This window comes from Podarcis erhardii (assembly GCF_964252035.2).
Source record: "Podarcis erhardii genome assembly, chromosome: 3".
In the NCBI taxonomy this organism is placed as follows: Eukaryota; Metazoa; Chordata; class Lepidosauria; order Squamata; family Lacertidae; genus Podarcis; species Podarcis erhardii.
Window position 1 is genome coordinate 705,546 of NC_138507.1, and position 27,897 is coordinate 733,442.

General features: G+C 42.0%; 1 protein-coding gene across 1 annotated transcript in view; it reads right to left on the reverse strand.

The window, feature by feature from the left end:
- Positions 1-325: 325 nt before the first annotated feature.
- Positions 326-27,897, reverse strand: part of KPNA3 (karyopherin subunit alpha 3) — a 34,688-nt gene continuing 7,116 nt past the window's right edge. The window contains exons 2-17 of the mRNA XM_081855586.1: positions 23,325-23,369; positions 19,864-19,953; positions 18,424-18,453; positions 18,283-18,335; positions 18,093-18,188; positions 16,030-16,115; positions 14,954-15,040; positions 14,447-14,616; positions 12,602-12,646; positions 8,917-9,048; positions 7,780-7,908; positions 6,289-6,393; positions 6,114-6,185; positions 5,869-6,031; positions 4,067-4,161; positions 326-2,973 (exon numbers count right to left, since the gene is read on the reverse strand). Of these exons, the coding sequence (XP_081711712.1) occupies positions 2,875-2,973; positions 4,067-4,161; positions 5,869-6,031; positions 6,114-6,185; positions 6,289-6,393; positions 7,780-7,908; positions 8,917-9,048; positions 12,602-12,646; positions 14,447-14,616; positions 14,954-15,040; positions 16,030-16,115; positions 18,093-18,188; positions 18,283-18,335; positions 18,424-18,453; positions 19,864-19,953; positions 23,325-23,369 (1,497 nt within the window). The 3' untranslated portion in view covers positions 326-2,874. The remainder of the gene's footprint in view (positions 2,974-4,066; positions 4,162-5,868; positions 6,032-6,113; positions 6,186-6,288; positions 6,394-7,779; positions 7,909-8,916; positions 9,049-12,601; positions 12,647-14,446; positions 14,617-14,953; positions 15,041-16,029; positions 16,116-18,092; positions 18,189-18,282; positions 18,336-18,423; positions 18,454-19,863; positions 19,954-23,324; positions 23,370-27,897) is intronic.

Consider the following 27,897-nt stretch of genomic DNA (forward strand, 5'->3'; position numbering starts at 1 on the left):
CACAAATTGCTATGCGACACCGTATTTTTCCTTCGGACAGAAGACTCTTTAACAGAACAAAGATATCAGACAAAAGTTATGACACCTTTTTGTACATGAATATCAATGTGCTAAATACAAAGCTTCTTAATTAGATGCATATTCAAAATAAAGTATTATTATATATTATGTTGACCATTGTAAATACTGTTTTATTTTTGGTAATGCTTTAAGAAGTCAGTTCAGGTTACTAGAGGACATATTGTCATTTGAAAATGGTCAGAGAAAAGTAAGCCTACAAATCCACTTAAAGCACATCACTGTTTTCAAAATAAGGTCTTACAGGTTTGTAGTATTTGATAGCAGCTTTTTATTGGTTATAAAACCTAAGCCCATATACAAAATTAGGAACACATTTAGATGCCTCTTTTGAAGTAACAATTTAATCTATTAACTGAGAGTTAAAAAAATAACACAATGCGATTTTAAACCACTTCTGAAAACTTAAAAGTGCAGCAATATACTTTTGGCTTGCATACAAAGATCCTAATACATGGCATGACTGGAAGAAACTCTGCAAGTGGAGTAAGAGAGAAGGGATACCATTTCCTCCATCTGCAGCCTTCTGTGCCTCCTGTTCTGGAGGCCTCTTGACACTCTGATATCACTTATATCAGTAGATGGAAGGAAACTCTCAGCACAACTGCAAAAATCTCCCCCTCTTGCACAGCAGGATCTTTGGATTCAAGCGTTTGTTTCCTTTAACTTTAAAATGGTTGGATTCCAAACAAGGGCTGATAAGGTGACAGAATAATGAGAAAAATCTAAGTTACTGCTTTAAACAAGTTTTCCTATGTTCATCTCAGTCTTCACAGTAGTGAAAAATCATTTATCTCATTTTGTGTGTAGCATCTAAGACAGCGGACACAGGCATACTATAAAATGAGGGGCATTTTTTCACATCATCAACTGCATACCTGCTTTGAAATTCCAAAACCTATGACCAAATCTAATTCTGATTTTGAAATGTCTAGTTTTTAGCAAGCACAACACAATTCCAGTAAAATGTGTTAATATAGGACACAGTTACCAAATGAACTTAATGCCTGGGTAAAGAAAAAAGGCACAATGAACTTCAACTCAATTTTATGTGCACAAGAGTTGAAAAGTCTGAGCCACCTTAAAGAGAAATTGATTTTAAAATTTATAAAACCTATAAATAGAGGCCAAACCACTGTATTAAAACACAGTATCTAGCAAGTAAAAATCTTGCAGTTTAAAACACATACTTGTATCATTTTAAGATACAATACAACTCACTCTTTAAAGTGGCTCCACCTTGGCAGATAGATTTAATGAATGAACACCTGCAATGTTTTGCTCATCAGTGGAAAAACAGCTGATCAACAAAGCTTTTGATGGCATCTGTCCTTATCTTCGTCACAGTAAATACAACCCACATCCAATAACTACATTAGTTTTACGTTTTCAGTATCCCTTCACATCAAGGCATTGGGGAAAGTACATCCAGTGAACAACAGCAACAATACCAGTTTGTGTGACAGGTTACAAAGTTTAAATTTCATCTTTACCCACAGCAATCCCAGATCCTCTGAAAAGCCAGGCTGGACATTACCCCAATAGTAATGATCTCCCATGTTACCAGCTTATGCAAATTTATTCATGGTGAGCTGCATGTTACACTTCTTCTGAATAGTAGCAGCTTCCACAAAGCCTCACACAACTAATACATATCTTAACTATATGAATAGGTTTAGAGACTAATTTTTCTATTATTTTTCCAATACTCCAAGAATGAAGCTTTTATGATGCTCCTAAAATAGTTGCTAGTTTGTTGCCAACCACATCATCATAAGCACTGGTAAGTAAAAAAATAGTTTAAGACTAAATTACAGTAAACATGAAAGCTCCACAGTTTAAACCAATATAAATCAACATTATTCAGTTATAAATTTAAAACAAAAATAATGCATTGACTACTAAAAGATGAAAGCAAGATTCTTGCTAACCAATGCTCATTTGGGGTAGCTTTGTTTCTTTAATATGGAATTCTTGCTTTCAACTTAAAACGAAGTTCAAGTCCGTAACAGATTGTAGCTCAGGTAAAATACCATGCACAGCATTTTCATTATTTCCAAAACAGCAGGAACACACAGGCTGAAGAGTGGTCAAGTACAGCTTGCTGTTCTCAAAAATTAGGTATACTGGTCATGTTTTACTAGTCCAAATGCAAACTTCATTCTTCAAACCCAAGCTTCTAAGGCAGTAATGAACACAATTACTGATATATGTAGTCTGTTTTTACACTAATCAATTCCCAAGTTCTTTTAAAATTTCAGTTTCACCAATGAAAATAATTTGACTTGCGTTTTCTTTGTTTATTCTTCCACATTAAATATATGAAAATATGTTTGTAGAGGACAACAGTAGAGGCTTAAAAAATAAACAGGGCCTCTTGGAAGTCTTCCAAAATGTAAGCATCATACTAAAGAGTCTTGATCCACAGTGCACTATTTTAGAAAGAAAGCTACTCTTCTGTGGAAAGCCAATGAGCCGCCACCACAAAGGGATATTCTTAAAACTGCAGACTGCAGTTGTCAGCTCTTGGCACCAGGGGCAAAAAAAAGGCAAAAACAAGAGAGGAAAGGTAGCACGGGTTGTTAAAAAACAACAACTCTGAACAGTTTATGAGATCATGCATATGCATTTATGGTCCGTGTGAGAGTTACTTTTGGCAACGGCGAAGTGACGGAGATACAACTTGCTTTAGAAGCATCAGACAAAGAGGAATATGCTTGGAGTCCTTTTTTCAATGGCAACCATCAGGTGGTACATTTTACAGGTGTGGAATAGAAAAGCTGCATTGTATGGAACTTAAAAATTAAATTCTTTTGTTTGAAGATTGGCCGTTGGATCAAAATTGTAAGTACCTCCTTGTGTTGCCTCAGGAATGAGGCTGGGATCTTCATCAATCTACAAAAGCAAAGAAAGTGCATACCATGGGATTTCATTGTTCACCTTATAAATAGCCCCCACTCACAGACAACATATTCCGCCCAACAGTACAAGAGCAGGTGTCAAAAATGCACACCATGCATACAGAAGGCTTGGACATGTTACAAAAGTTGAGACATTTTGAAATCTGCTGCTCTTATGAGCAATCTCCTGGGGCACTGAGCTGGTGGCAATCCCTCGGAACTCTATTTGAATGCCAATAATTACACTGGGCTGGCTTGCTCCTGACAATGAGTTGGTGATGGACCTAACACACTACTAGACCCTGCAGCTCACCTCAAATAGTAACTTAACTGTTATTAATAATGCATGAAGATAGCTACTAATTCCTCAAATAAATACATCAAGTGATGTCCTGAAACCAACTTCAGGCTTTGAGAAAGCTAGAGTATCATTTTGTCTTTGTTTAGCAAAGTAAATTATTTGGAAGTTATTGGGGTGGGGAGTTGCTGTTTCAAGAGGCTGTGCTGAGGGCAGGGAGAGGCAAGTAAGCTATTTACACACATACATACATTGGGGTGCTACATGACATGGAATATTACTTATTTCCAGCACTTTTATTTCATGCTTACTGTACTGTGTACATGACTATTACTAAATTGGTCCTCCAAACTGAAGTGAATTACAGATTGCAGCATTGAGCATGAAGAAGAGGTAGTTAAGGGTAGTCTTCCAGCATTACCCAGCATGCATATGTGAGTATTTGTTCCACAACATTTTAAAGTTTTCAAAATCTCCATCCTCAGGTGCTGCTGTAAACTATGTGCAGAGCACCTATCTCAGTTGCAAGTAGTGCATATCTTAGGAACCTCAGCAGAAGCTGCTGCATCCTGTTTTAATAAGCCAGCACGTTTCTGTTTTGCTGGTAATATGAAGTACCGCACAGATGTAACACTGGCTGGAATAGAACACTGAATGGAAACTGTGCCTCCGGTGTACAGGGAAAAAGTGGTTTTTCAGAGCATTTTACATTGGCCCACACCAATATTTCTGCAGAGTACTCAAAGCAGCCACTTACTGCTGTTACATTTTAGAAGTCAGAGGTACTTACTTCATCACCAGAGAAATACTGATCTATTATTTCAAATGCTAGCTTATAAATGTCTTCATTCTCATGTTGTTGCAGTGCTTCAATTTTCTCCAAGCCTGGTCAAAGAGAAGCAAGAAAAATGACAAGTTTAATAAATTAAGAAATTGCAAGCTGTAACCCAATTAAGTCTGTCTGCCAGTGGAATGAAGACAGCTGGTGGCATGGAATCACAGAAATGTAGAGTTGGAAGAGACCATGAGGGTCATCTAGTTCAGGGGTCAGGAAAGTTTTTGTGGCTTGGGCCGGTTCACAGTCCCGCAGATGCCATGGTGGGCTGGAATGTGTGTGTGTGTGCGCGCACGCGCAAACGCTCCTTCTGGTGCGGAGGAGGCATGCGCAGCTTTCCATTGGCTGCAGGAAGTTCCTGCAGCCAATGGGAAGCTGGCCAGCGTCACGGAAGGCGGTCCCCACTCTGCTCTGCGCTGGTTTAGCACGGCCGACCAAGCGGGCAGCGGGGGTCCATGAGCCTTAGGTTGCCGACCCCTGATCTAGTTCATCCCCCTGCAATGCAGGAATCTCAGCTCAAGCTTCCATGACAGATGGCCATCCAACCTCTGTTTAAAAACCTCCAAGGAAGGAGAGTCCACAACCTCCCAAGGGAGACTGTTCCACTGTCTAACAGCTCTTACTGTTAGAAAGTCCTTCCTGATGTTGAGTCAGAATCTCCTTTCTTATAACTTGAAGCCATTGGTTCAGGTCCTACATTCTGGAGCAGCAGAAAACAAGCTTGCTCCATCTTCCATGTGACAGACCTTTAGATATTGGAAGATGGCTTTCATGTCACCTCTTAGCCTTCTCTTCTCTGAGCTAAATATGCCCAACTCCCCCAACTGAGTCCAATCCTCATAAGGCTTGGTTTCCAGACTCTTGGTCATCTTGGTCTAACTCCTCTGTGCACATTCCAGCTTGTCCATATTGTTCTTAAACAGTGGTGCCCTGAACTGGACACAGGACTCCAGGTGGAATTGTGGGGTGGTACTATGACTTCCCTTGAGCTGGACAGCTAGGCATTCATGCCAGGCCAATATGCACATTCCCTTGCGCTTCAGAGAGAGCTTTCAATTCCTATGTGTGAGAAGTGTACCCTTTTCATTATGTCTAAGTGCAATTGTGCAGGAATGTCTGCAAGTACAAGATCTTTGCCTGGGTGATACTGGATGTGCACATCCTAATTTTGTCCCTGCATTAACATGTGCCAAAGCCTTTTTGGGGTGCTCAACAATGGCTTCTGTACAGTGGTTTCCAGTGGCTTATGGTCCAATTGGACGTGCTCTGTCTGGCCAAACGTAAGTTGACGGAAGCATTCCATTCTGAACACTACAGCCAACAGTTCTTTTTCAATCTGTGCATATCCCATTTCAGTTTCTGATATTGCTCTACTGGCCAGTGCAACTAGCTGCAGTTTCTGTAGCAGGGCAGCTCCTAGCCCTGTCTCAGGTGCATTACACTGAAACCCAGCCAGATGGGTGAGGTATTATTATTATTATTATTATTATTATTATTATTATTATTATTATTATACTAACTGCTAACCTGAATGGTAATACTTTAGTTCAGGACTCCTGGCTATTGTGTCTGTAATCTTCTCAAATGTACTTCCTATAGAGCTAGTATCCAGAAATAACAATGCCCCACTGGTTCTCTCTATTCCACCAGGTTTCTGTTGCACCAACTTTTATCAATGCTGTTCTCTTAAGACCAAACACACCCCAAACACACTCTGTTTGGAGGTGCATATCGCATTTTACCAAATCACATCTTACCTCCACATTCTTCTATAATTTCTGCTATTGTGCTTGCTTCATCACCAGCCATTATTAGAATGTTTTTCAGCCCATCCAGAACCACCTGAACCACTTGAGAATCTTTGACTGACAACAAATTACAGAATGGTGGGATCACATTCTGTTGCACAAGGTATTCAACCTAAACAGAAGAGATACTTATGATTAATTTCTTCCTTATAAATGGTTCCAAGTTTACTAATTTGACTACTTAAGACACATACCTGATCTTTTCTACCACTTATTGTTAAGTTGCTGATTGCCCAAGCAGCTTCCTTTTGTGTGCCAAAGTCTCCCTAAAGGATATAAAAGGTGATTTAAATTAGCAAAGTAATATATGTAGACATACAATCTTGCAACAAAAATATGAGAAACAGCCAGATTCAGCATTTGACTGACCTTAGCCAGCTGGTGAATGATCATAGGGATAAGTCCAGCATCTATTACAGCTTGAACTTGTTGCTGATTTCCTGCAGTGATATTGGAAAGGAACCAAACTGCTTCCTGAAATAAAACAAAACAAAACCCTGCATGTGAAGTTGTCTTAGACAGAGACATTTACCAATGCCTGCTAACTTGACATTTTTAACTGGAGATAGAAGGGATTGAACATAGAATCTTCAACTTAAAAAAACCATGATTTATCAACATGCTTTTAAACTTTTAATTTCAGCCTGTTTCCAGATAGAAACATTGCATGGTGACAAAATGAGATTTCAAGCAACTGATACTTTTCTTCTGGAAATTTGTTAATAAAAGCTGGGTGGATGGTGCATTTATGGATGTTCATGAGTTGTGGGAATAGAATAGGATGGGATAAGTTGTGCATACTGTATAATCTGTTGTAAATTTAAGACAGAATTTGGGTGGGGTGGGGGGGTGTAGTTAGTGAGGTAACTGTGGTAGACTGTGAGTCAGGATATGCTTTGGCAAGAGGGAAGGTGTTGCCTTTCAAAAGGTGGAGTGACTGTAGAAGTGGTCCTCCAAAGGTGGAGGAAGCTTACAGATGGGTCCTGTTTCAAAGCATTGAAGAAGCACTGACCAACCAGTCTGAGTGTTCACTTCTACACTTCATGAGAGGAGCGTGGAAGAAGTACGTGAAGACATGTTCCCAAAGCAGGGAATGAGTGAACCTGTAACAGCTTCTTGGAAAGCAAGCTTCAGGGTGTGAAATGGATTGAAATATTTGAGCGTATATTAACCACACATAAAAACCCAAATGACTTGGTATCAGACATTTGTTTTCCCAGACTGCCTCAAGTAACAAATAAAAGTTAATGAGTCTGCATTGAGAGAAATGAAAGTAATGAGAAGTAAAAAAGAGAGAAAAGGAACAGAGGACTCTGTGAAATCAACTAAAACAGAGCCATATCCTCCGGCCTCTGAAGCAGCTGCATCCATTTTTAACATAGAAAGAAAAGTTATCAGAGTACCATGAGCTTTCCTTAAAGGGATATCTGGAATTCTTTACCACTGAGAAGCTTAATCCCAGTACTTAAGAAGGATTTCAAGGTTTACACTGCTCCAGTGCTGGTGTACAAAATGGGATCTGCACAGTCAATTCCTTCCAGAAGTTAGTTGCTATGGCAGAAACAAACAATGATACTTCATGGGAGCACTCAACTACGTACTAATTAAAAGTGCATTAATGGAATATAAAGTAGAATGAGGGAAACATTTTCTTTGGCATTTTTTAGATCCCTTATTTCTTTATTGATGGCATTTCTATACCGCCCTTCACAATGTATTTTCAAGGAGCACTGGGGCAGAGTAAACATTTAAATTCTTCTTCGGAAAAGGGGTAATTTTTCCTGTTCAGTGCAAAAGCTGAGACTGCTTGTTCTGTTAAGCTAAAGAACAGATCATAGAAAAAATTCAATGAGTACTCACCTTGTTTATTTTCTCTTTTGGATGTGTCAGAAGATTTGGGAAATGGGAGAGGACATCACAGTTGAGAACAACTTGTGTCTGTTCATCAGTACCAGTTACTATATTGCCAACTGCTCTTAGTGCTGCCGTCTACATTTGAAGAAAAAATATTAGTAAAATCTTTGATGGCCTTACGAGGTCCAGGCTTCATTCCCTAGGTTAGTTCATATGGGTTAAAATTTGAATTCACCCAAAGTGTAAGATTTTTAAAAGTGTATTTGTTTTAAATTAAAAACAAATAGGAGATGCATTCTGATTGCCACTAATGATAGTGTGGCACAGCCAAGAGGACTTCCAACAGGCAGGCAGAACCGTCCCCCGTCAATCACCTGACATCAAATGACCCCTTTTTGCCTGCACTGGTCTTGCAGAGTGTTTTGCAAGTGGTTCAGCATGAGGTCTTGCAAAGCCCTATGCACAGTCCATTGAAACATAGAGCTCTGCAACCTGCAAACCCACTTTCAGAAAAGTCAGGGCTTCACCTGCCCCACACTGGGCATTATCTATGGTGCCAGGTGTATGGCAGGTGGTTGTGGCTTGGGTCAAATGGGGAAGCATGGCAGGCCTAAGTAGGGCTGCAGGATGGAGGACAACCTCACCCAGAACAGGCATATTACCCAACTCCAGTACCCAGGAACCACCAAACTCATGGGACTCTGTCCTGCCAGGATTCAGTTTCAGTCTACTGTCCCTCATCCTTTTCTATGTAAATCCTTCATTTCACACCTCAAAACAGCTATGCCATGAGGATACCTTGTCTGGATTGATCATCTCCTTCCTCTGTCTGAGACATACACTATAAACATTCAGCTTTGAAGCAACAGAATAAGTTGATTACAATAGCTAAGCTTTAATAAAGCCTAGTGGAGTGAAACATGGGTTACATTTAAAAAGAAATATAAATTGTCCTATTTTTAATGAAACTTTAAGAGACCATATGAATAATTAAAAAGCATTGTCTAAGTGTCTTTAAATAAATGGATTTAACATTTGAATTATTGACTTTAGTTTTTATGTACAACAACAAAGCTGATCAGGTTTGGACAATGCAGAGGAGATAATTTCAGTTATAATAAAATTCATCCAAAAAATGATTACCTGAACTTTTACCTCCTGGTGGCTCAGAAGGGGAACTAGGAAAGGTACCACACCAGAATCTATCACCATCTGAATTTGCTCATTACCACCATCTGTCAGGTAGGACAAAGCCCAAACAGTGTCCACAAGGATCTGCAGAGAAGGGAAGTTTCCTTTGTCAATGTAAGATTGCAACAGACACCCAAATGGGATTGATCCCCGTACACAACATGTCTGAAATGAATGACATGCTGTGAAAGAGAATTCTGTATGTTCAAATTGTTTTCTTGTGTTTTCTCCACACTGTTTATAATTTATTCTGAAAACAAGGTACAGTGGTGCCTCGCAAGATGAAATTAATTCGTTCCGCAAGTTTTTTCTTCTTGCGAGTTTTTCGTCTTGCGAAGCACGGTTTCCCATAGGAATGCATTGAAAATCAATTAATGCGTTCCTAGGGAGACCGCCTTCAGACCAGGTCCGGGGACAGTCTGTCCCCGGACCTCTTATGAAGGCTGGCGGGGGGGAGAAGGACTTTTCTCCCCACCGCCAGCCTTCAGAACAGCCTTCTGAAGGCTGGCAGTGGGAAGAAAAGTCCTTCTCCTGCCGCCAGCCTTCAGAAGAGTTCCTGCAGGGCTGCCTAGGCTGCGGATAGCAGCCTGCTGCCCGGCGCGAGGGGCAGACATCTGCAGCTTGGGGAGCCCCGCAGGACTTCCCCGCAGGGCTCTCCAAGCTGCGGATAGCAGCCTGCTGCCCCGCTCGAGGGGCGCTCTGCTTCAGAGTGCCCCTCGTGCGGGGCAGACTTTCGCAGCTTGGGGAGCCCTGCAGGACTTCCCCGCAGGGCTCTCCAAGCTGCAGATAGCAGCCTGCTGCCCCGCGCGAGGGGCAGACATTCGCAGATTGGGGAGCCCTGCAGGACTTCCCCGCAGGGATCTCCAAGCTGCGGATAGGGGCAGCAGGCTGCTATCCGCAGCTTGGAGAGCCCTGCGAGGAACTCTTCTGAAGGCTGGCGGGGGAGAAGGGCTTTTCTTCCCACCGCCAGCCTTCAGAACAGCCTTCTGAATGTTGGCGGTGGGGAGGAAAACCTTCCTCCCACCGCAAGTCTTCAAGACAGGTCCGGGAACAGAGGAGAAGCGCTGCGCGCCTTCCCCTCTGTTCCCGGACCTGTCCTGAAGGCTTGCGGTGGGAGGAGGGCTTTCCTCCCCACCGCCAACATTCAGAATGCTGTTCTGAACGTTGGCGGTGGGGAGGAAAACCTTCCTCCCACCGCAAGCCTTCAGGACAGGTCCGGGAACAGAGGAGAAGGCGCACTGCGCTTCCCCGCTGTCCCCGGAGATTTCCCTATGGGCTTTCGTCTTGCGAAGCAAGCCCATAGGGAAATTCGTCTTGCGAAGCCGCTAAAAATCGGAAAACCCTTTCGTCTTGCGGGTTTTTCGTTTAGTGAGGCATTCGTCTTGCGGGGCACCACTGTACCGTGGTACCTCGGTTTTTTAACATCTCTGTTGACAAATGTTTCGGTTTTCAAACGCCTTAAACCCGGAAGTAAATGCATCCGTTTTTGAATGCACCTCAGAAGTCGAATGACTTCTGCTGAGTGTATAAGTTATTTTCCCTCAATTTTCTCTATTAAATTTGCAGACCGCCCTTTGCGTCTTGGTTTTCAAACATTTTGGAACTCGAACAGTCTTCCAGAACAGATTATGTTTGAATACCGAGGTACCACTGTAGATGGTGCTGTCGGCACAAAGATTAGCAATGATATCAGCATGATCTTAGGAATTGATTTTTTCTTAGGTCTTCTTTTAGCACCAAAATGAAACAGTGCCAACAGCCCTAAGAGCAGGTTAGCTGCCCCCCAAAGTGACCAGAAGATGTATTTCTAATGTAAAAGCTCTGGATTAAACAGACATTCAGATAAAACCAGTGCAGAACAATGTTGCAATAGGATGCAGGAATCTAACCAGCACCGTAGAAATAGCATGAGATTGTGCTCTAACCACTTTTGAACTCATGGTAAATCAACAAAAGCATCTCATGGGGGGGGGGGCCTAGCCTCTTATTGACTGTGTCAGTACCTTTGGGTTGAGCGTTTTCAGGTTATTCTCCGCAGCGACCTGGAAGTAACGGAACGTGTTACTTCCGGGTTTTGCCGCTCGTGCATGCGCAGACGCTCAAAATTACATCACTCGCTTGCGCGGAAGCAGCGAATCGCGACCCACGCACGGGCAGATGCGGGTTGTGTTCGCTTCAGGATGCGAACAGGGCTCTGGAACCGATCCCATTCGCATCCAGAGGTACCACTGTATTTGTCTAAGTGCCATCTTCTGTTTATATATTTACACACACACACGTTATATATATTATTGTAAACAAGACTGTAAGCCACCCCGAGCATTTGTCAGTAATGTGGGGCATAAATGTGGAAAATAACATCTGAACAATTTAATAAAAAGTATTAAGAATTAAATTTGGTATGTCAGAACACCCTGGTAACAGCAGTTTTGGATGCCATATCATGATTGAGGAGAAATAAGAGTCTCAGGAAGGAGGTTTGACCCCTCTAATTACAAGGAACATTGAATATATACAGGTACATTCCCACTCACATCAGTTTTAAGAAGCCTGAGATTTAAACTATATGGCAATATTGGAGCTTTCTCCAAATGTGAACAATGTCTCTCTAAGTTCAGACTGTTTTTATGAACTACAGATCAATCAAAAGAGATGAAACCAGGTTGAACACACAATATATTTTTTTTATTTTAAGATTCTCAGGCAAGTCATCTGTCTTACAAGAACTAAGTTTCCAGATAAACTGGGAACAACACCAACCTTGTGGTTTGTAATGCCAGTTTGTGATATACGTAAGACAAAAATCTTTTTAGTACTGATTTTTTTAAAAAAAAAAAGAACTAGCAAAATATGCATTGTGATTAAACAAAGTGTAAACTGTACTTGTTCTGTTAACAACAAACATTTAACAGCACAATTCTTTATCTGTCTATTTTAATGACAGGCCCAGGGTGCTAGAGAGCAATTTCTCTCCTCTAAGTGTTTATAAAATGGCAGCCAAATTAAGTAGTAAAAAAAAGTTTAAGGTTAACTCACAGCTTACATGCACATAACTTGCACCATTTCAACTTTACGTGGTTCATAGCCAGCTAGTTGAAATCACACAATTTAAACACATGGAAGACTTTTAAAGCTCTTTTTGTGCAGAGTTTACCCAGTGCAAAAAGCTTTCAACCACTCTGCCTTGCTTATCAGACTCTGGAAGGCTCTCACGAGGCTTCAGAGAGCTCCGTGCATATGCAAGTGACTAAACGGAAGTGACTAAAAAGATTCCCCACCCCTGAGTCACTTTGCATGTAATGCTTCTGGTTGGTTTACTCATGTGTAAAATGCCGTTTTGAAAAACTGTAGCCAGATAATGAAACTTTGTAAAATTATATTTCAAGTGATATAGAGCATGTTAACTATATATGGAAATGAAGGCTGGGGCTGTAAGTTGACATTTTCATGAAATTACCCTTCCATCATCCCTGGTCATGGTAGTCTAAGACATCTAGAGCCCACCAAGTTGGGGAAAGACTCTCTAGGCAAAGAAGCTACTGTATGGCACAATGCAAACAAAATTTAAGTAAGAAAACTCTCAAATACTAAAAGGAAACCTTAGATTGGAGAAGAAGGTATTTCAGCATTTACTTACATTTATGTCTGTATGGTATATGAGAACACACAAGGCTGGCAAGATCTGGTAAAGATAAGTTTATTATAATGGGTCATTAATACTAAGGAAAGCCAAAACACACTGTGGATAAAACCTCAAGCAAATCTGTGGTTACAATCCTATGCACATTTTTCTGGGAGTAAGCCCCACTGAGCACTGCGGGACTTACATCTGAATAAACATGCACAGGATTACACTGTCAATTACTTACTGCAGTAACAAGTGTTTCTTAATCAGCTGGTGCCCTACATTTTACACAGTTTTAATACCTGGCTTCAATCATGTAAAAATAAGTCTATAGCAATTTCATTTTACAAGGAAGTTATGAGAAAGAAAGAGTGCAAACTCACATATATAATATTGAAAATTTACATTTATCAACCAGTTTGCCAATGGCTAACACATTTCTGGCCCACAGCCAGTGCTTCTCCTTTACGCATAAACTTTTATGGTTTTTATATATGTTGTTTTTCAGTTAACTACATATTGTGAACTTTTCTGAGAGCAGTAGTGAAATTTAGGGCTGGAGATAAAAATATGGTTGCCCCAGTGGAAGCCAGCACAAGCCCCCTTGGGATAATGTGGCTTTCCCCCGTTTCTTCCCCCTTCACCCCCCTAATTGGATCTGGGGAGGCGGGAGAACCCTCAGAATAGCATGCAGGAAGGAGGTGGTTTACTCTTAGCAAGCAGAAATGCTTGCGCTATGAGACACTTGCTTTACTGCGGCATGCAATGTGAATTCCACTCTTAGTCGAGTCACAGAATTGTTGAGTTGGAAGGTACACCAAGGGTCATCTAGTCCAACCCCCTGCGATGCAGGACTAAAGCTACAATCCTAAACCCACTTACCTGGGAGTATGCCTCACTGGATTAAATAGGACTTGCTTCTGAGTAGACATGGTTAAGACTGCACCATAAATCTGTTTTGTTCCCTATTTGAGCCCAGAGGTACAAAGCTAACATTCTGGCATCTCACATTATTCCTGAATGTAGATGTTACCACTAAGCCACAGAATCCACTACATGGGAAAGCAGAGGTAGTGTTAAATCACTCCCTCTATCATATTATAGATGCCATCAGTCTTTCAGCAGTTTGTTTGGGTGTTTTTTTAATTAAAAAGCAGCTGCACAGGACTGTGAATTTATTTGGAACAGTTGTGACAATATTTGATCCTTTCCTGTAGGCAGGCAGGCAGGTAGGCTGATCTATCTAACTAAAATAAGAACTGCCACCTTATTTTCCCACTCGCACATGAAGAGACATAGATTCCCTGTATCTTTTTCCTGTGTGGAGGAGAGCAGCTTGGGGAATAGTGAATTTTATCACAAGAATAACCCACAGGGAAGGCACTACACCTGGCATCCCAGCATTTCTGGGAGGAATGAAGGCGACTTCTCTCACACTCACCGCTCCATGAGACGGCTTCATTTTAAAGATTGTTGACTTTGCCCATAATCCTATATATTCTTACATAAGATACACATCCCACTGACTAAAGGATTCTCATGTAAGTTATCGCTGCTTGTGCTTTAGGCTGTAACCATCTTTTATTTAAATAAGTGGTTCCCTGCATGGTCTCTGTCTCTTTGAAGACTACATGCCTCGTTAGTCTGTACTGTTTAGCTGCTGAAGTTAGATTCTGACTTCAAATCAAGAAGGAAGGTAAATGCCTCAGATACTGCCATAATTAATAACTAGTAAGTGGAATGAGATACAAATAAATATGCATTAAGAAAGTGCACACAGTACATATGCCATCATGGGAAAACTGACTTGCAGTGAAGCTGAGGTGGAACAATACTTAGTTGTAATTTTTTATTTACCTCCTGCACTGTCTCCATAGGTGGTGGGGGATCCTTATTCCTGCAGAGATTTACAATGACCCATGTGACGTTCCGGAGGAAAGTGATGGGAATGGAGGGGTTGATGAAGGATAGAAGCGGTTTGACAACTCCCAGTGATATGACATAATCTCTACACTGAGGACCATCACCTACAAAAGTGAAAATTTAACAAAAAATTACATTCAAGATGGAGAAACCTTGAAATGTATGCAGTGACTTATGTTGGGGTCTTGATGCGCTATGTTTCCCCCACTGGTAACATACGAACACTACAAAAGTTACGGTTCAATGGAAATTTGAAGAACACAATTTGTTGTAGAATAACTTCATCTAAGTTTTCCAAACTGAGGATGTTTTCTTATTTAAATCAACTGGACTATTCAGAGAACTTAAGAGGAAACATAGTTTTATGGGGTAATGTCAATGTATGATTTTAAAGCCTTCAATGCCTGTGATTTCTTTTCTAGAAATATAGTTAACACTTACCAATAATATTTCCAAGGGCCCAAACAGCTTGTTCACAAACATTTTGATGTGGTGAATGCAGCAGTCTTAAGAAGAGAGGTACTGCATCTATAACAGCAGAAAACTGGATTCATTGAAATGATAAAATGCAGCTCTTTTAAAAGATAAATTTCACATAACTGAGTTACAGATAGGTAGCCGTGTTGGTCTGCCATGGTCAAAACAAAATAAAAAAATTCCTTCCAGTAGCACCTTAAAGACCAACTGAGTTAGTTCTAGGTATGAGCTTTCGTGTATCTGAAGAAGTGTGCATGCACACGAAAGCTCATACCTAGAACTAACTCAGTTGGTCTTTAAGGTGCTACTGGAAGGAATTTTTTTATTTTGTTTTCACATAACTGAGTTATACTGTTAATATTTCAGGAAATTATTCTATGTTTGTTCAAAATTAAATTGGAAGTGCACCTTTGCATAATTAATTTTTCCAGACAGAAAGAAGATATTGATATTGACATTCACATTCTAAATAAAAATTTGAAGTAACGTGGAGGCTTTATTTAGCATCAAGAAAGTTAAAACTGTCTTCTCACATTACAAAGATCTGTGTATATTTTGTCAAAGGGCCTATCCACCCCCTTCAAATTATTATGCCCCCCTTCAAAAGCCAACTGTGGAAGAACAATTTTAAGTATTGGAAACATGTGGGCTTCAACTAGTAGAAACTTCTTTCAGACTCAGTGCCTCCCTTCTCCATCTCCCACATTGCAAGGGATGTCTGAGGTACAGCATGGTCTGTAAAAGCTGGTTTCACCTACTCGCTTGCTTGACCTTACAGCAGGCCTCAATAAAGAGATTTAACTAGCCATCCCTAAGACTATTGCCATGGGCAAAACGAGGCCTGCTACTCTCAGCAATGCTTCATGTATTCCAGAATGGAAAAGCTAGAGTGGAGAGCAATCACAGGATACAAAAAATGAAAATAAAACAACTTAAAGCAGCAACTCTACAATTCTATGATTCTATGAAGATGAAGTTATATGTGTATCTTCAATTGCAAAATGCACCCACTCCCAAAGTTAAACACTTAGAGCACTTACTAGACTGTACAACAGCTTGAGTCTGTGCAGAAGTGCCTGAAGCTATGTTAGTCAGGGCCCATGCAGCCTCAAACTGTAAGGAAGGACTGTTAAAAAACAAAAAAACAAAAACACCAGAATAGCAGTAATATTTGCAACTCACAAAAAATACCAGCAGAAAAGTACATGCCAAATTTCTATTGAAATAGTAATTCAATATACTGTAATCAGATGCCATTATGTATTTCTACCTCTTATGCCTGCTACAACTTCCTTGAAATAAAGGTAGAAAATGCAATCCAACATTGAACTATTGTTTCTGAGTCCTTCTATCAAGATTTTTTGCATAACATCAACACGTACAGAACTTGTGACACTAATTTTCTTTGATAGTTACCTCACCAGAATACCCTAGTACAGAATAAACTGGCACAATACATTCACATCAGACTTCCAAAGCTAAGTAACGTACTTTTCGTCCCATAGGACACTCCTACTTTTTTGGGGGGGGAAATAAAGGGAAAAAAAATTTCCTTTATTTTCCCCACAAAACCAGGTCGGGGAACAGTGGGATGGCGGCGCTGCGTCTCCCAACTGTCCCCCGAGCTTGTGGGCTGGCCGATGTCTGTCTGGCGCGAGGGGCGCTCTGCTTCAGGGTGCCCAACGCCCCGGGTAGCAGGCTGCTATCCGCAGCGTGGGGAGCCCTGCGGGGAAGTCCTGCAGCGCTCCCCACGCTGCGGATGTCTGTCCGGCGTGCGGGGCGCTCTGGTTCAGGGCGCCCCGCCCGCCGGGCGGCAGGCTGCGGACACCTGCGCGAAGCACGGGCGTCCTCCGGAGGGCGCCCTGTGCTCCGCGCTGCAGGCTGCCGCCCGCAAGACTTGCGCGCCGGGGGGAGTCCCCCCCGGTGCGCAAGGCTTGCCGACACCTGCGCGAAGCACGGGGCGTCCTCTGGAGGGCGCCCCGTGCTCCACGCTGCAGGCTGCTGCCCGCAAGCCTTGCGCGCCCGGGGGGGGGGTTCCCCCGGGCGCGCAAGGCTTGCAGATAGCTTCCTGGAGCCTGGAGAGCGAGAGGTGTCGGTGCCCACAGACGCCTCTCGCTCTCCAGGCTTCAGCGAAAGCCTGCATTCGCCCCATAGGACGCACACACCTTTCCCCTTTATTTTTGGAGGGGAAAAAGTGCGTCCTATAGGGCGAAAAATACGGTATTCAGTCACAATAATACAAAAGAACAACCCCTGAATAAGGATAGAAGAGTGGTGCTCTACAAAAACAAGAAGGAAAAGTGTGAAGGAAAAAGCCAAAGCTCAAGAGACTTTAAAGGTGGGGGGCTTGGTTTTTCTGCCCCAAAGACTGGGCTAATATGAGGAACCCTTCCCCAGGTTAGAATCTGAAAACAGTCCTCATGTGCCTCCTGGACAGTGGGGAAGGGGAAGAATGCACACAGAGGAGGGTTCTTAAGTACTGGGCAGGTCAAAATACAGTGGTGCCTCGCAAGACGAAAAGAATCCGTTCCGCGATTCTCTTCGTCTAGCGGTTTTTTCGTCTTGCGAAGCAAGCCCATTGACAGCTTAGCGGATTAGTGCTATTAGCGGTCTAGCGGCTTTTAGTGATCAGCTGTTAAGCGGCTTATCAGCGGAACAGCTGATAAGCGGCTTAGGAAAGGGGGGAAAAGCAAAAAAAACCCGCGGGAACTCGCAAGATTTTTTCGTCTTGCGAAGCAACCCCATAGAGAAATTCGTTTAGCGAAGCGCCTCCAAAACGGAAAACCCTTTCGTCTAGCGGGTTTTCCGTCTTGCGAGGCGTTCGTCTTGCGGGGCACCACTGTATATGGATTGTGGGCTGTGTCTGGCCTGGAGGATCACAACTTGTACACAGTCTTCTAGAATGACTATGTCAGACCTGCAAGACACTTTGTAGAACTTGCTCCTAACCAGACTGTTGACATAAGCTTCAGTAGAGTTTGAAGCATATCAAAAGTAAATACCCAGTTACAATGTTCAAAACTGCAAGCTAGCTGCAACCTTCAGCTGATAACCATTCAAATTATGTCTGAGGAAGTACTGAGAAAAAGGAATCATTACTTACTTATCATCCCTTTCTAGACATTTAACCAATATTGGTAAAATTCCAGATTTTATTAGGTCATCAATAGGAGGATTTCTGTCACTTGATAATAGCTTTCTGTAAAATTAAAGTGAAGGTGGTGAATAAAAAAAAAGATGGGAAAGACAGCATTCATTGTACTTTAGTCCTCAAAAAACAAATAGATGCCTACCTTGCAGCTTGGACAGCACTTAGTTGGATAATAGGGTTGTCACTTGTAGCATTCTGCAACACCACATAGATTTCAGTAAGTTCAGGAGTCAAGCATTAACAAATCCAACTGAAGGAAATAATATATTGTTTAGCAACTTACCTGTAATATAGCTTCTAGTGTTACATTTTGCTTTAAACAAAAGACAAATTTTCGTTTAGTTACAATTCTTATTATAGATCAACTGTTCTCTGCAAAATATATCAGTGTCATCCTTTAAGACCAAGCACTCCAGTTCACTATCTTGGCTCAGCGGCTTCCAGCAATAGTGTCTAAACACTCGGATACAGTCTGTCTCTCTTCAAGTGTCTTCGGCACTTGCATTTTAACTTGCAGTGTTTTGGTCTCTCACAATTACTACCCTGGGCCCTGTACTCCCATTTAAATTTTCATCAGTTATGTCATCGGAGGGAGGATAGTTTCAAACCAGAGTCGCCTCAGAGAGTCTGCTGTCCCCCCTCAATCAGTTTAAAAGCTGCTCTGTGACCGTTTTGGTTTTAATTGCCAACAGTCTGGTTCTATTCCAGTTTGGGTGGAAACCATCCCTTTTGTACAGGCCTGGCTTGCCCCAGAATGTTCCCCAGAGCCTAACAAATCCAAACTGCTCCTCCTGGCACCATTGTCTCCTCCATGCACTGAAACCACAAAGATGCGCCTGTCTCAGCTGGCCCTGTGCATGGAACTGGTAGCGTTTCAGAGAAAGAACCTTGGAGGTATCCTACCTACCAACCTAAATTTGGCTTCCAGGACCACGCGACTATATTTCCCCCTTGTTTAGTGCAACATGCACTACGACCACTGACTCCTTCCCAGCGCTATGCACCAGGCTATCTAGGTGGAGGGAAAGCAGTCTGCTATTCATGTTCCTAAGGACCACACTGCTCATTAGCACAATCCCTGCACCTACCAGAGAAGTACGCTCAGCATGAGAGAATAGATGTTCTTCCCCAAGGAATGAGTTACCCTTCGAAGGGAATGCCTTTCTCTTCCTCAAGGTAACACTCTCCTTCCCCAAGACCCTCATTCTCAACAGCATGGCAGCTGTCATCATGGGAGTGGAACAGAGCTACAGTGTCCCTGAAGACCTCGCCCACCCCTCTCTCTGCCTCCCTTGCCTTTTCCAGGCTCACCAGGAGCTCGCTGCAACTTTAGACATGCCCACAACGTTTGCCCAACAAGGAGATCGTCATGCAAACCCCATGTATCCAACAGGTGCAAGGGAAGCTTTTATTGCTCCAAGAGGATTTTGGAAACTGGCTGGTTTTTCTGAAAGGGCTGGTGCTGTGCTGTTTTAATTCTAATTATTTGTATGGTTTTAATAATTTTATATATGTACGTAGTTTTAATTCTCTCAGTGTTTAATTGTTTTAATGCCAGTATCCTCTATTTTTAGTGACTATGATTTTTATCTGTAAACTGCCTTGAATCCCGTCAGGAAAAAGGCATGTATGTATATATGTATGCATAAATACCATATACCATACATATTCCACACAGACCCACATACACATCAATGCCACATCAATGTAGATACAGTCTTACTGCTTTGAAATCAGCATCAGCATCTGAATCTTCTAAACTTTCTTCTTGGGGCACATTTCTTTTTTTCAGAAGATGTTCATCTCTTTTATTCTGAAGAACAAAGACCCAAGATAGTGCATTTGAATGCCTTTAATGTTTGTTTGTCTGTTAATTTATTTAAATGCTAATGTTAATATTATAGGACTGACCAGTAACAGTAACTCACAAACATAAAATGGTAGAATATAATGAAATACAGTATGATAAAATAGTAGTATCATAAAACACACTCTCTAAAACATTTCCAGCACAATAAAATCAAATTACTTTTTTAAAAAATCACAACACTTAAGCAGTATTATTATCTTAAAAGAGTAAAATCACAGGGTTTTTGCTTTGTTTTTAATTTCCCCAGCGCTTAAAAACAGTATTCACCTGGCACCAGAATGAGTATAAGGTAAATTCTAGGTGGGCCTCTCTGAGAAGGGCATTCTACAACTGAGGTGCCTCAACCAAGAAGAGCTTCTCCCTGGTTTGGTCCAACTGTAGCTTCAGGGCTGTATGGTGCATTGCAATAATCTAAATGTAAGGTTAGAAGAGCATGCATAATTGTGGCAAGACCATATCCACCCATCATTGAAACTGGAATATGAACCAAGGCGGATAAAAGCTGCTCCAAGGCAGAGACGCCTATTGGACCTCAGCTGACAAGTCTGGCGCAATACGTACCCCTGATTTTGAACCCAGTTCTTTAAGGGCAGTGCAACCTCTTTCAGAATAGGTTGACCGCTACTAACAGGCTATAAACAGAGAGACACTTGCAACTGATAATTTGTTAATTGTAACAATGTAAATTGTTTCTCCATATATTAAATCCATTTAAATACACAAATGAATCCTGCGGCCCCTTCTAGATGAGCAGAGTTATTGAGGAGGAGGAGTTTGGATTTGATATCCCGCTTTATCACTACCCGAACGAGTCTCAAAGCGACTAACATTCTCCTTTCCCCTCCTCCCCCACAACAAACACTCTGTGAGGTGAGTGGGGCTGAGAGACTTCAGAGAAGTGTGACTAGCCCAAGGTCACCCAGCAGCTCCGTGTGGAGGAGCGGAGACGCGAACCCGGTTCACCAGATTACGAGTCTACCCACATTGTCAGATGCGTACGCTCAGGCTGCCCATACACACTTACCTGGGAGAAGGCAGCACTAAACTCAATGGGACTTACTTCTGAGCAAAATGTATAGGACTGTACTGTCAAATACAAACATATACATGGATATAAAGAAAAAATGTAAACAATTTGTATGAGACCAAAATAGGCAGTGCAGTCAATAGTATTTTTACACTAAACTGAAATAGCTATACAGAGCAATAGATTGGTGAGAGAGATTTTCAGTACTACTATGTTAATTTATGAAGTATAGTGGGAAAGAAAACTTTGGTCTCAAATGAGTCCTAAATCAATATAATTCAACTAACTGGTCAACTTGTTGGCATCCGTTTGTCTTGAGAGACAATGGAGTGCACCTTTGGGGGTGAAGTCAAACTGCTGTGTTAGCAACACTGAAGTGACCTCCTCGGGGTGCAAGACTAGGAGATGTGTATGGAGGTTGTTATGTGTGCCGGTGTGGTTGCTCAAGAGCAAACAGGCAAGACTCCCTGTTGGTCTCTTCAAGGCTTTATTATCTGTCCAAAACGTTCACAATGCAGATCGACTCAATTCCTTGTCTGCTCAGTCGCTAGCAGAATCTGGGGGTGGGCGGTCCTTAAACTTTCCCCAGCAGAGCAGTCTTTTGAGCCCCATGCTACGCCTCCCCTCTCTGCGTGTAAACCTACTGCGCAAAGAGGGGTGGGCAGAGGGGGACCTGCCTCCCCCCCCGCTTTGTTCATGCTCGGTGCTGTGGCTCTCCCTTGCATCCTCCAAGCCCTGCACCCCTTCCCCAATGGAGGCATGGCTTCCCTCCTCCGCGGAGGAAATACCACTGATGTGGTTCAAAGGACAGCAGAGCTATACGCCTGGAACCAGCTTGGCTGCAAGAGTTGCTGGAAGGAGGCAAACAAGGCGCCATCCAACCATCTTAGGGACTCTGCTCCAGATTTGTGTAGGGTTTAGTACTCCTTAGCCTTTTCTTCTCCTGAAGATCTCCCGCAAGGCAGCAGAAGGTTAGGATCAGAGTTTTCGTTCTCCTAGATGGGCTACCTAATCAACTAACTGATCTTTGTTTGATAAGCAATTAGATTTTCTGTTGGGACATTTTGAGAATGGACTCAGTGATAGAGGGCCAAAGCCCAAACCCCAATGTCTGATCGCAAATTATGTTGCTACAATTGGCACTCATTCAACACCTTTTTTTGCCTCTGACTGACAATTTCAGAGACCGCAAGGTACCCTCTCAGGACAAGAGCTTTGGCCCAGATGCCTCCAACTGCTGACCTCTAGTACATAGTCTCTTGAAAACAAATTCTTTACTAGATATTCATATTTAAAACTATTAATAATGAAAAACACATTTAAATTTAGTTATGAGCAGGAGTATTTCAAACTCAGATACCAATACTATGTATCTTAATCCTGTGTAAGCAAACATACTGAAACTGAGTAGATATGTTTAGGATTGTACAGTGAGTAGTTCCTAAATAAACATGAATTAGTGAAGCACTACAGCATTCACTATTCTTTGTACTTAGCAAACTGCTTCACTAATTCATGTTTATTTAGGAACTACTCACAGTACAATCCTAAACATATCTACTCAGAAGTACACCCCACTGCATTCAACAGGATTTACTCTCAGGAAAGTGTGTACAGGATTACAGTGGTACCTTGGGTTAAGAACTTAATTCGTTTCGGAGGTCTGTTCTTAACCTGAAACTGTTGTTAACCTGAAGCACCACTTTAGCTAATGGGGCCTTCCGCTGCCGCCGCGCAATTTCTGTTCTCATCCTGAAGCAAAGTTCTTAACCTGAGGTACTATTTCTGGGTTAGTGGAGTCTGTAACCTGAAGCATCTGTAACCCGAAGCATCTGTAACCCGAGGTACCACTGTATAACCAAACAGTTCCAGCTCTTTCTTTCAGAAGCCTGACCCAGTGAAACATTGTTCATAGGCTTAAGAGGTTTTGGGCCTTAGTTGTGGGTGGTGTTCTTCTGAGAAAGAGGAAAGGCACCATCAAGGACACCTTCAAGCACAGACAACCACAGACAAAGGAAGTAAAGTCTCAAAAGCAAATTAAAAATGGGGAGAACATAATGGAACTCTGGCAGAATGTCTTACAAAAAACAAACTGTTGCTCTGCCAGATTCAGAAATCTGGACACAATAATGTACTTGATGCTTTCCTTGTAGACACATGACATAATAGTATCTGGTGAGGACACAATCTTTTCAGCGCTCTCCCAAGTCGCACATGAACCTCCATAGCTGAAACCTCTCATGGGCGCTTTAAACAAAGCATAAACAAATAAAAGTGATATACTCACCTTTCTAAGTTCAATTGTCACCTCATTTCTATGTCTTCGCATAGTCTGTAGAAGAGAAAAACAGAAACATACAACACACAAATGAAGCAATAGTACCAAAGCCTATGATGATTCAGTTTAACTCTCTTTAACCAATTTTAGGGAACCTACAACTATACACCAGGCTAGATGTTACAGAACTTTATTCCACTGATTATGAGATGTGTCATACTAATTTTCTACAAGGCAGAGTGAGGAGACCATTTAAAGTAAAACATGGGTGGGAAGGAATACCACAACCATCCCTAATGCCATCATTTTCTCCTCCCAAAAACTATTTTGCTTAAGTTGTTTTTCTGCAGTGATTCCAAAAGCAACATTCACCGAGAGAATAAATAGCTGAGGAAATTTCAAGGAGAATTTTTGCATGTGGGAAGGGCTCAGTACACACATCCCAGCGATGCTGTGCCTGCGTTTGCCATCCGCACACCACCTCAAGGGAAAGTGGCACAGCTGACATCATAACACACCAATCGCAGCAATGGAGCTTCTTGTTTGGTCTTTCTTGCAAATTAATGCTGAACGGTGAAAAAAGACATGCAAAATGTAGCACTGCAGGACAACAGAAAAATTGTAGAATAATTCTAGGAAATTTGCTGGAGAGATTACACACATCTGAACCATTGTTTTGGGAAATTACATTTGGTTCACACAAAAGGAGATGAGGTGGTAAACATTCACTTCAAAAGAAAGAAGAGGCCAGCATCAAAAAACAATACAGAAGAGAGAGACAAGCTTCAAAATGTTGTCAAAATATATGAAGAACTTTAATAAAAAGATCAACTGTCTGATGTGTTTTAATAGAAACCTTCCTCTGGGGAACAGAACCGTAATTAATTCAATATATGTGTGTGTGCGCGCGCATGCGTGTTATCACATCAGCTATATGGATAAGAAAATTTAACTGTGCAGCAGCAATTGATTTGGATGAAAATATTTATTATTCTGCTGTCATTCAGTATAAGTGTGTGTATATATATGCTATTTCTGGTTTTGCTTATATATGTTGTCTTTTAATTCCCTCCATTTAAATATTCTTAAAAATGGATTTAACAAAGGAGTGAATAAACTTCAACCCATCGGCCCAACACAACCTTCTCCCCTTGGTTCCTTCCTCCCCATCAGCTGTTCAGCAAGGAGCAGCTGACAGAGGGAAAGATGTGGATGCTGTGCATTATGTGCAATTGCTGCTCTGAGTGCCAGCTGCTGGAAACCACCTGAGGAAAGAGGGCTTATGTTCATGTCCTGCTTACATGTCTCCTGCAAGCTTTTGGTTGGCCACTGTGAGAACAGGATGCTGGGCTGGATGGATTATTGGCCTAATCCAGCAGGCTCTTATTATGAGAAAAGGCTCTTCTTATGCAAAAAGTGTCCACACATTTTGCAATCACATGCATGCAATTATTAGGCTGCAATTGCATTTCAAAATTTGAGGCTTTAAATAGCTTTAAGGCAGTGCTTAGAGTTCAACTGTGCAGTGCTATTATTTCTATTCTTTTTCTGAGATTATTAACTTCTTTTGCCTTTTGTAGAGTAAAGCAAACTTTATTAGAAATGTCTGTGGAGAAAATGGAAGATAAAACTTGAGTGGAGTTACTAAGAATTACGTCTATGCCTGCTCACATGGGAAATAGCTTTGTCTTGGTCCTGAAATTCATCTGACATCTTTCCACTAGGGTGATGTGGCCCTTGACCTGAAAAACTTTCCCCACACATGTTCACAATAAAACCTTTTCTTTTAGTAAAGGGCCTGTACTATTTATACTAGTAGTTTTGTCTTGAGCTGATTTGTGAACTTCATGCTTACTGAGTTTTGTAGTTAAAAATAATAGTTTCTATTGTTTACTCTATGATAGATGAAAGCCTAATTTGATTAACATATGTTCCATGTTTTATGATTTGTCTGACTACAATTTATATTGATAATTATTTTTATATATATATATATTTAGGTATAGAATAACTTTATATTGACCACATTTGTGCATAATGCTAAACCATGGTTTTAGCACTGTACTGAATAAGCCCAAGCAAAGCACAAACTCTCATGCTCCCTCTTCCCTGGCCTTCCCACAAAGTTTCATGTGTTTTTTAAAATTCTGCTCATTTTTCTTCTCCTTAGCATTCTCAAATAGCATTCTGTTTGGGCCAGGTTTAAAACAAACTCTAGTTAATTTAGCAGCTTTATAACCCATCATTTAAGGGACCTTTCTAAGAGGTTTACCAGAGGGCCACAATGTATCCATAAAGTTTTGTATAAATAAACAAACCAAGAATAAGTGGTTAAGAGCTAGTTAACTAAAAGGCAAATGCCAGGATTAAACCATTCTCAAAATAAAGGAGTGTACAGTGGTACCTCGGGATGCGAACGGGATCTGTTCCGGAGCCCCGTTCGCATCCTGAACAAAATGTAAGACCCGACTGTGCGTCTCGCGTTTTGCCGCTTCCGCACATGCGCGTGACATCATTTTGACCGTCTGCACATGTGCATGCGACGAAACCCGGAAGTAACGCGCAACCCAGAAATACTTATCCTGAAGCGTATTTATCCCGAGGTATGACTGTATCATACCTCATAGATCTGTACTTGGATTGGTTTTAACTTGTGCAAAAATGAAAAATAAGACAGGCTAATTTTTTAAAAGCAAATTGTGTTCAACCAAAGGTGAACTGTCTAGGAGCTTTACTAATGCCATCTTGGTAATCAAGATAACCCCACAATGAATTGGCAAGTCTTGTAGCAATGAGCTTGTATAGGTTTATAAGCACTTGCTTTGATATAAGCTAATGGGCTTGCTTTCATGCTATCCTTATCTGTGAGCCCAGAAAGGGGAACTATCTGTAAGACTTGGGGATTTGCCGCCTATGCCACATCTGGGCAGGTGAAGCGATGAGAAGTGCTAGGTAAAGTGACTGTGTGGAACCCAGTTCAGCTACTGATTGATTGTGTGACTACAGTACATTATTTATTGCTTTCATTTAATAATAATAATAATAATTTATTATTTGTACCCCGCCCATCTGGCTGGGTTTCCCCAGCCACTCTGGGTGGCTTCCACAAAGAGCAAAAATACACTAAGATGTCACACATTAAAAACTCCCCTGAACAGGGCTGCCTTAAGATGTCTTCTGAATGTCAGGTAGTTCTTTATCTCTTTGACATCTGATGGGAGGGCGTTCCACAGGGCGGGCGCCACTACCGAGAAGGCCCTCTGCCTGGTTCCCTGTAGCTTTGCTTCTCGCAATGAGGGAACCGCCAGAAGGCCCTCGGCACTGGACCTCAGCATCCGGGCAGAACGATGGGGGTGGAGACGCTCCTTCAGGTATACTGGGCCGAGGCCGTTTAGGGCTTTAAACATCAACACCAACACTTTGAATTGTGCTAAGAAACGTACTGGGAACCAATGTAGGTCTTTCAAGACCGGTGTTATATGGTCTCGGCGGCCACCCCCAGTCACCAGTCTAGCTGCTGCATTCTGGATTAGTTGTAGTTTCCAGGTCACCTTCAAGGGTAGCCCCATGTAGAGTGCATCGCAGTTGTCTAAGCGGGAGATAACTAGAGCATGCACTACTCTGGCGAGATAGTCCGCGGGCATGTAGGGTAGGCATGTAGCCTGCATACCAGGTGGATCTGGTAGACAGCTGCCCTGGATACAGAATTGACCTGCGCCTCCATGGACAGCTGTGAGTCCAAAATGACTCCCAGGCTGCACACCTGGTCCTTCAGGGGCACAGTTACCCCATTCAGGACCAGGGAGTCCTCCACACCAGCCCACCCCCTGTCCCCCCAAAACAGTACTTCAGTCTTGTCAGGATTCAACCTCAATCCATTAGACACCGTCCATCTTCCAACTGCCTCCAGGCACTCACAGAGGACCTTCACCGCCTTCACTGGTTCTGATTTGAAAGAGAGGTGGAGCTGCGTATCATCTGCATACTGATTGATGGATGGGCTAATGATCTTGTTGGATAGTAAAATTCATGCTAAATTGCTGTTTTAGGGATTGTTTTTAAATGTCTGGAATGGATTAATCCATTTTGCTTTCTATGGGAAGGCGCGCCTTGGTTTTAGAACACTTTGGTTTTGGAACAGACTTCCGGAACGGATTAAGTTTGAGAACGAAGGTACCACTGTAGTGCCAAATCCCCATTCTATCCTTCCCTCATTCCTCATGTCTTGCTTCCCAATCGCAGTGCTACAAATACTGTTCATCCATCTACAATTTTATTTATCCTCTTGAGCTGGTATGCAATAGAACCATGTGGCACTTCCTGGTGAGCCAGATCTGGTCCAAGGACTAACAACTGTTCAACCTGAGCACATAGGCTGAGCTGAGGCTTAAAAAAACCCAAAACAAAACAAAAAAACTTTAAAACCACCATGGCCGAAATTGCATTGTCTAATTACAATAGTGTATTTTATATTTATATTGGTTTCCTGTGTAACTAATAAGAGCCTGGGTTAAACCACAGAGCCTAGGGCTTGCCGATCAGAAGGTCGGCGATTCGAATCCCCACGACGGGGTGAGCTCCC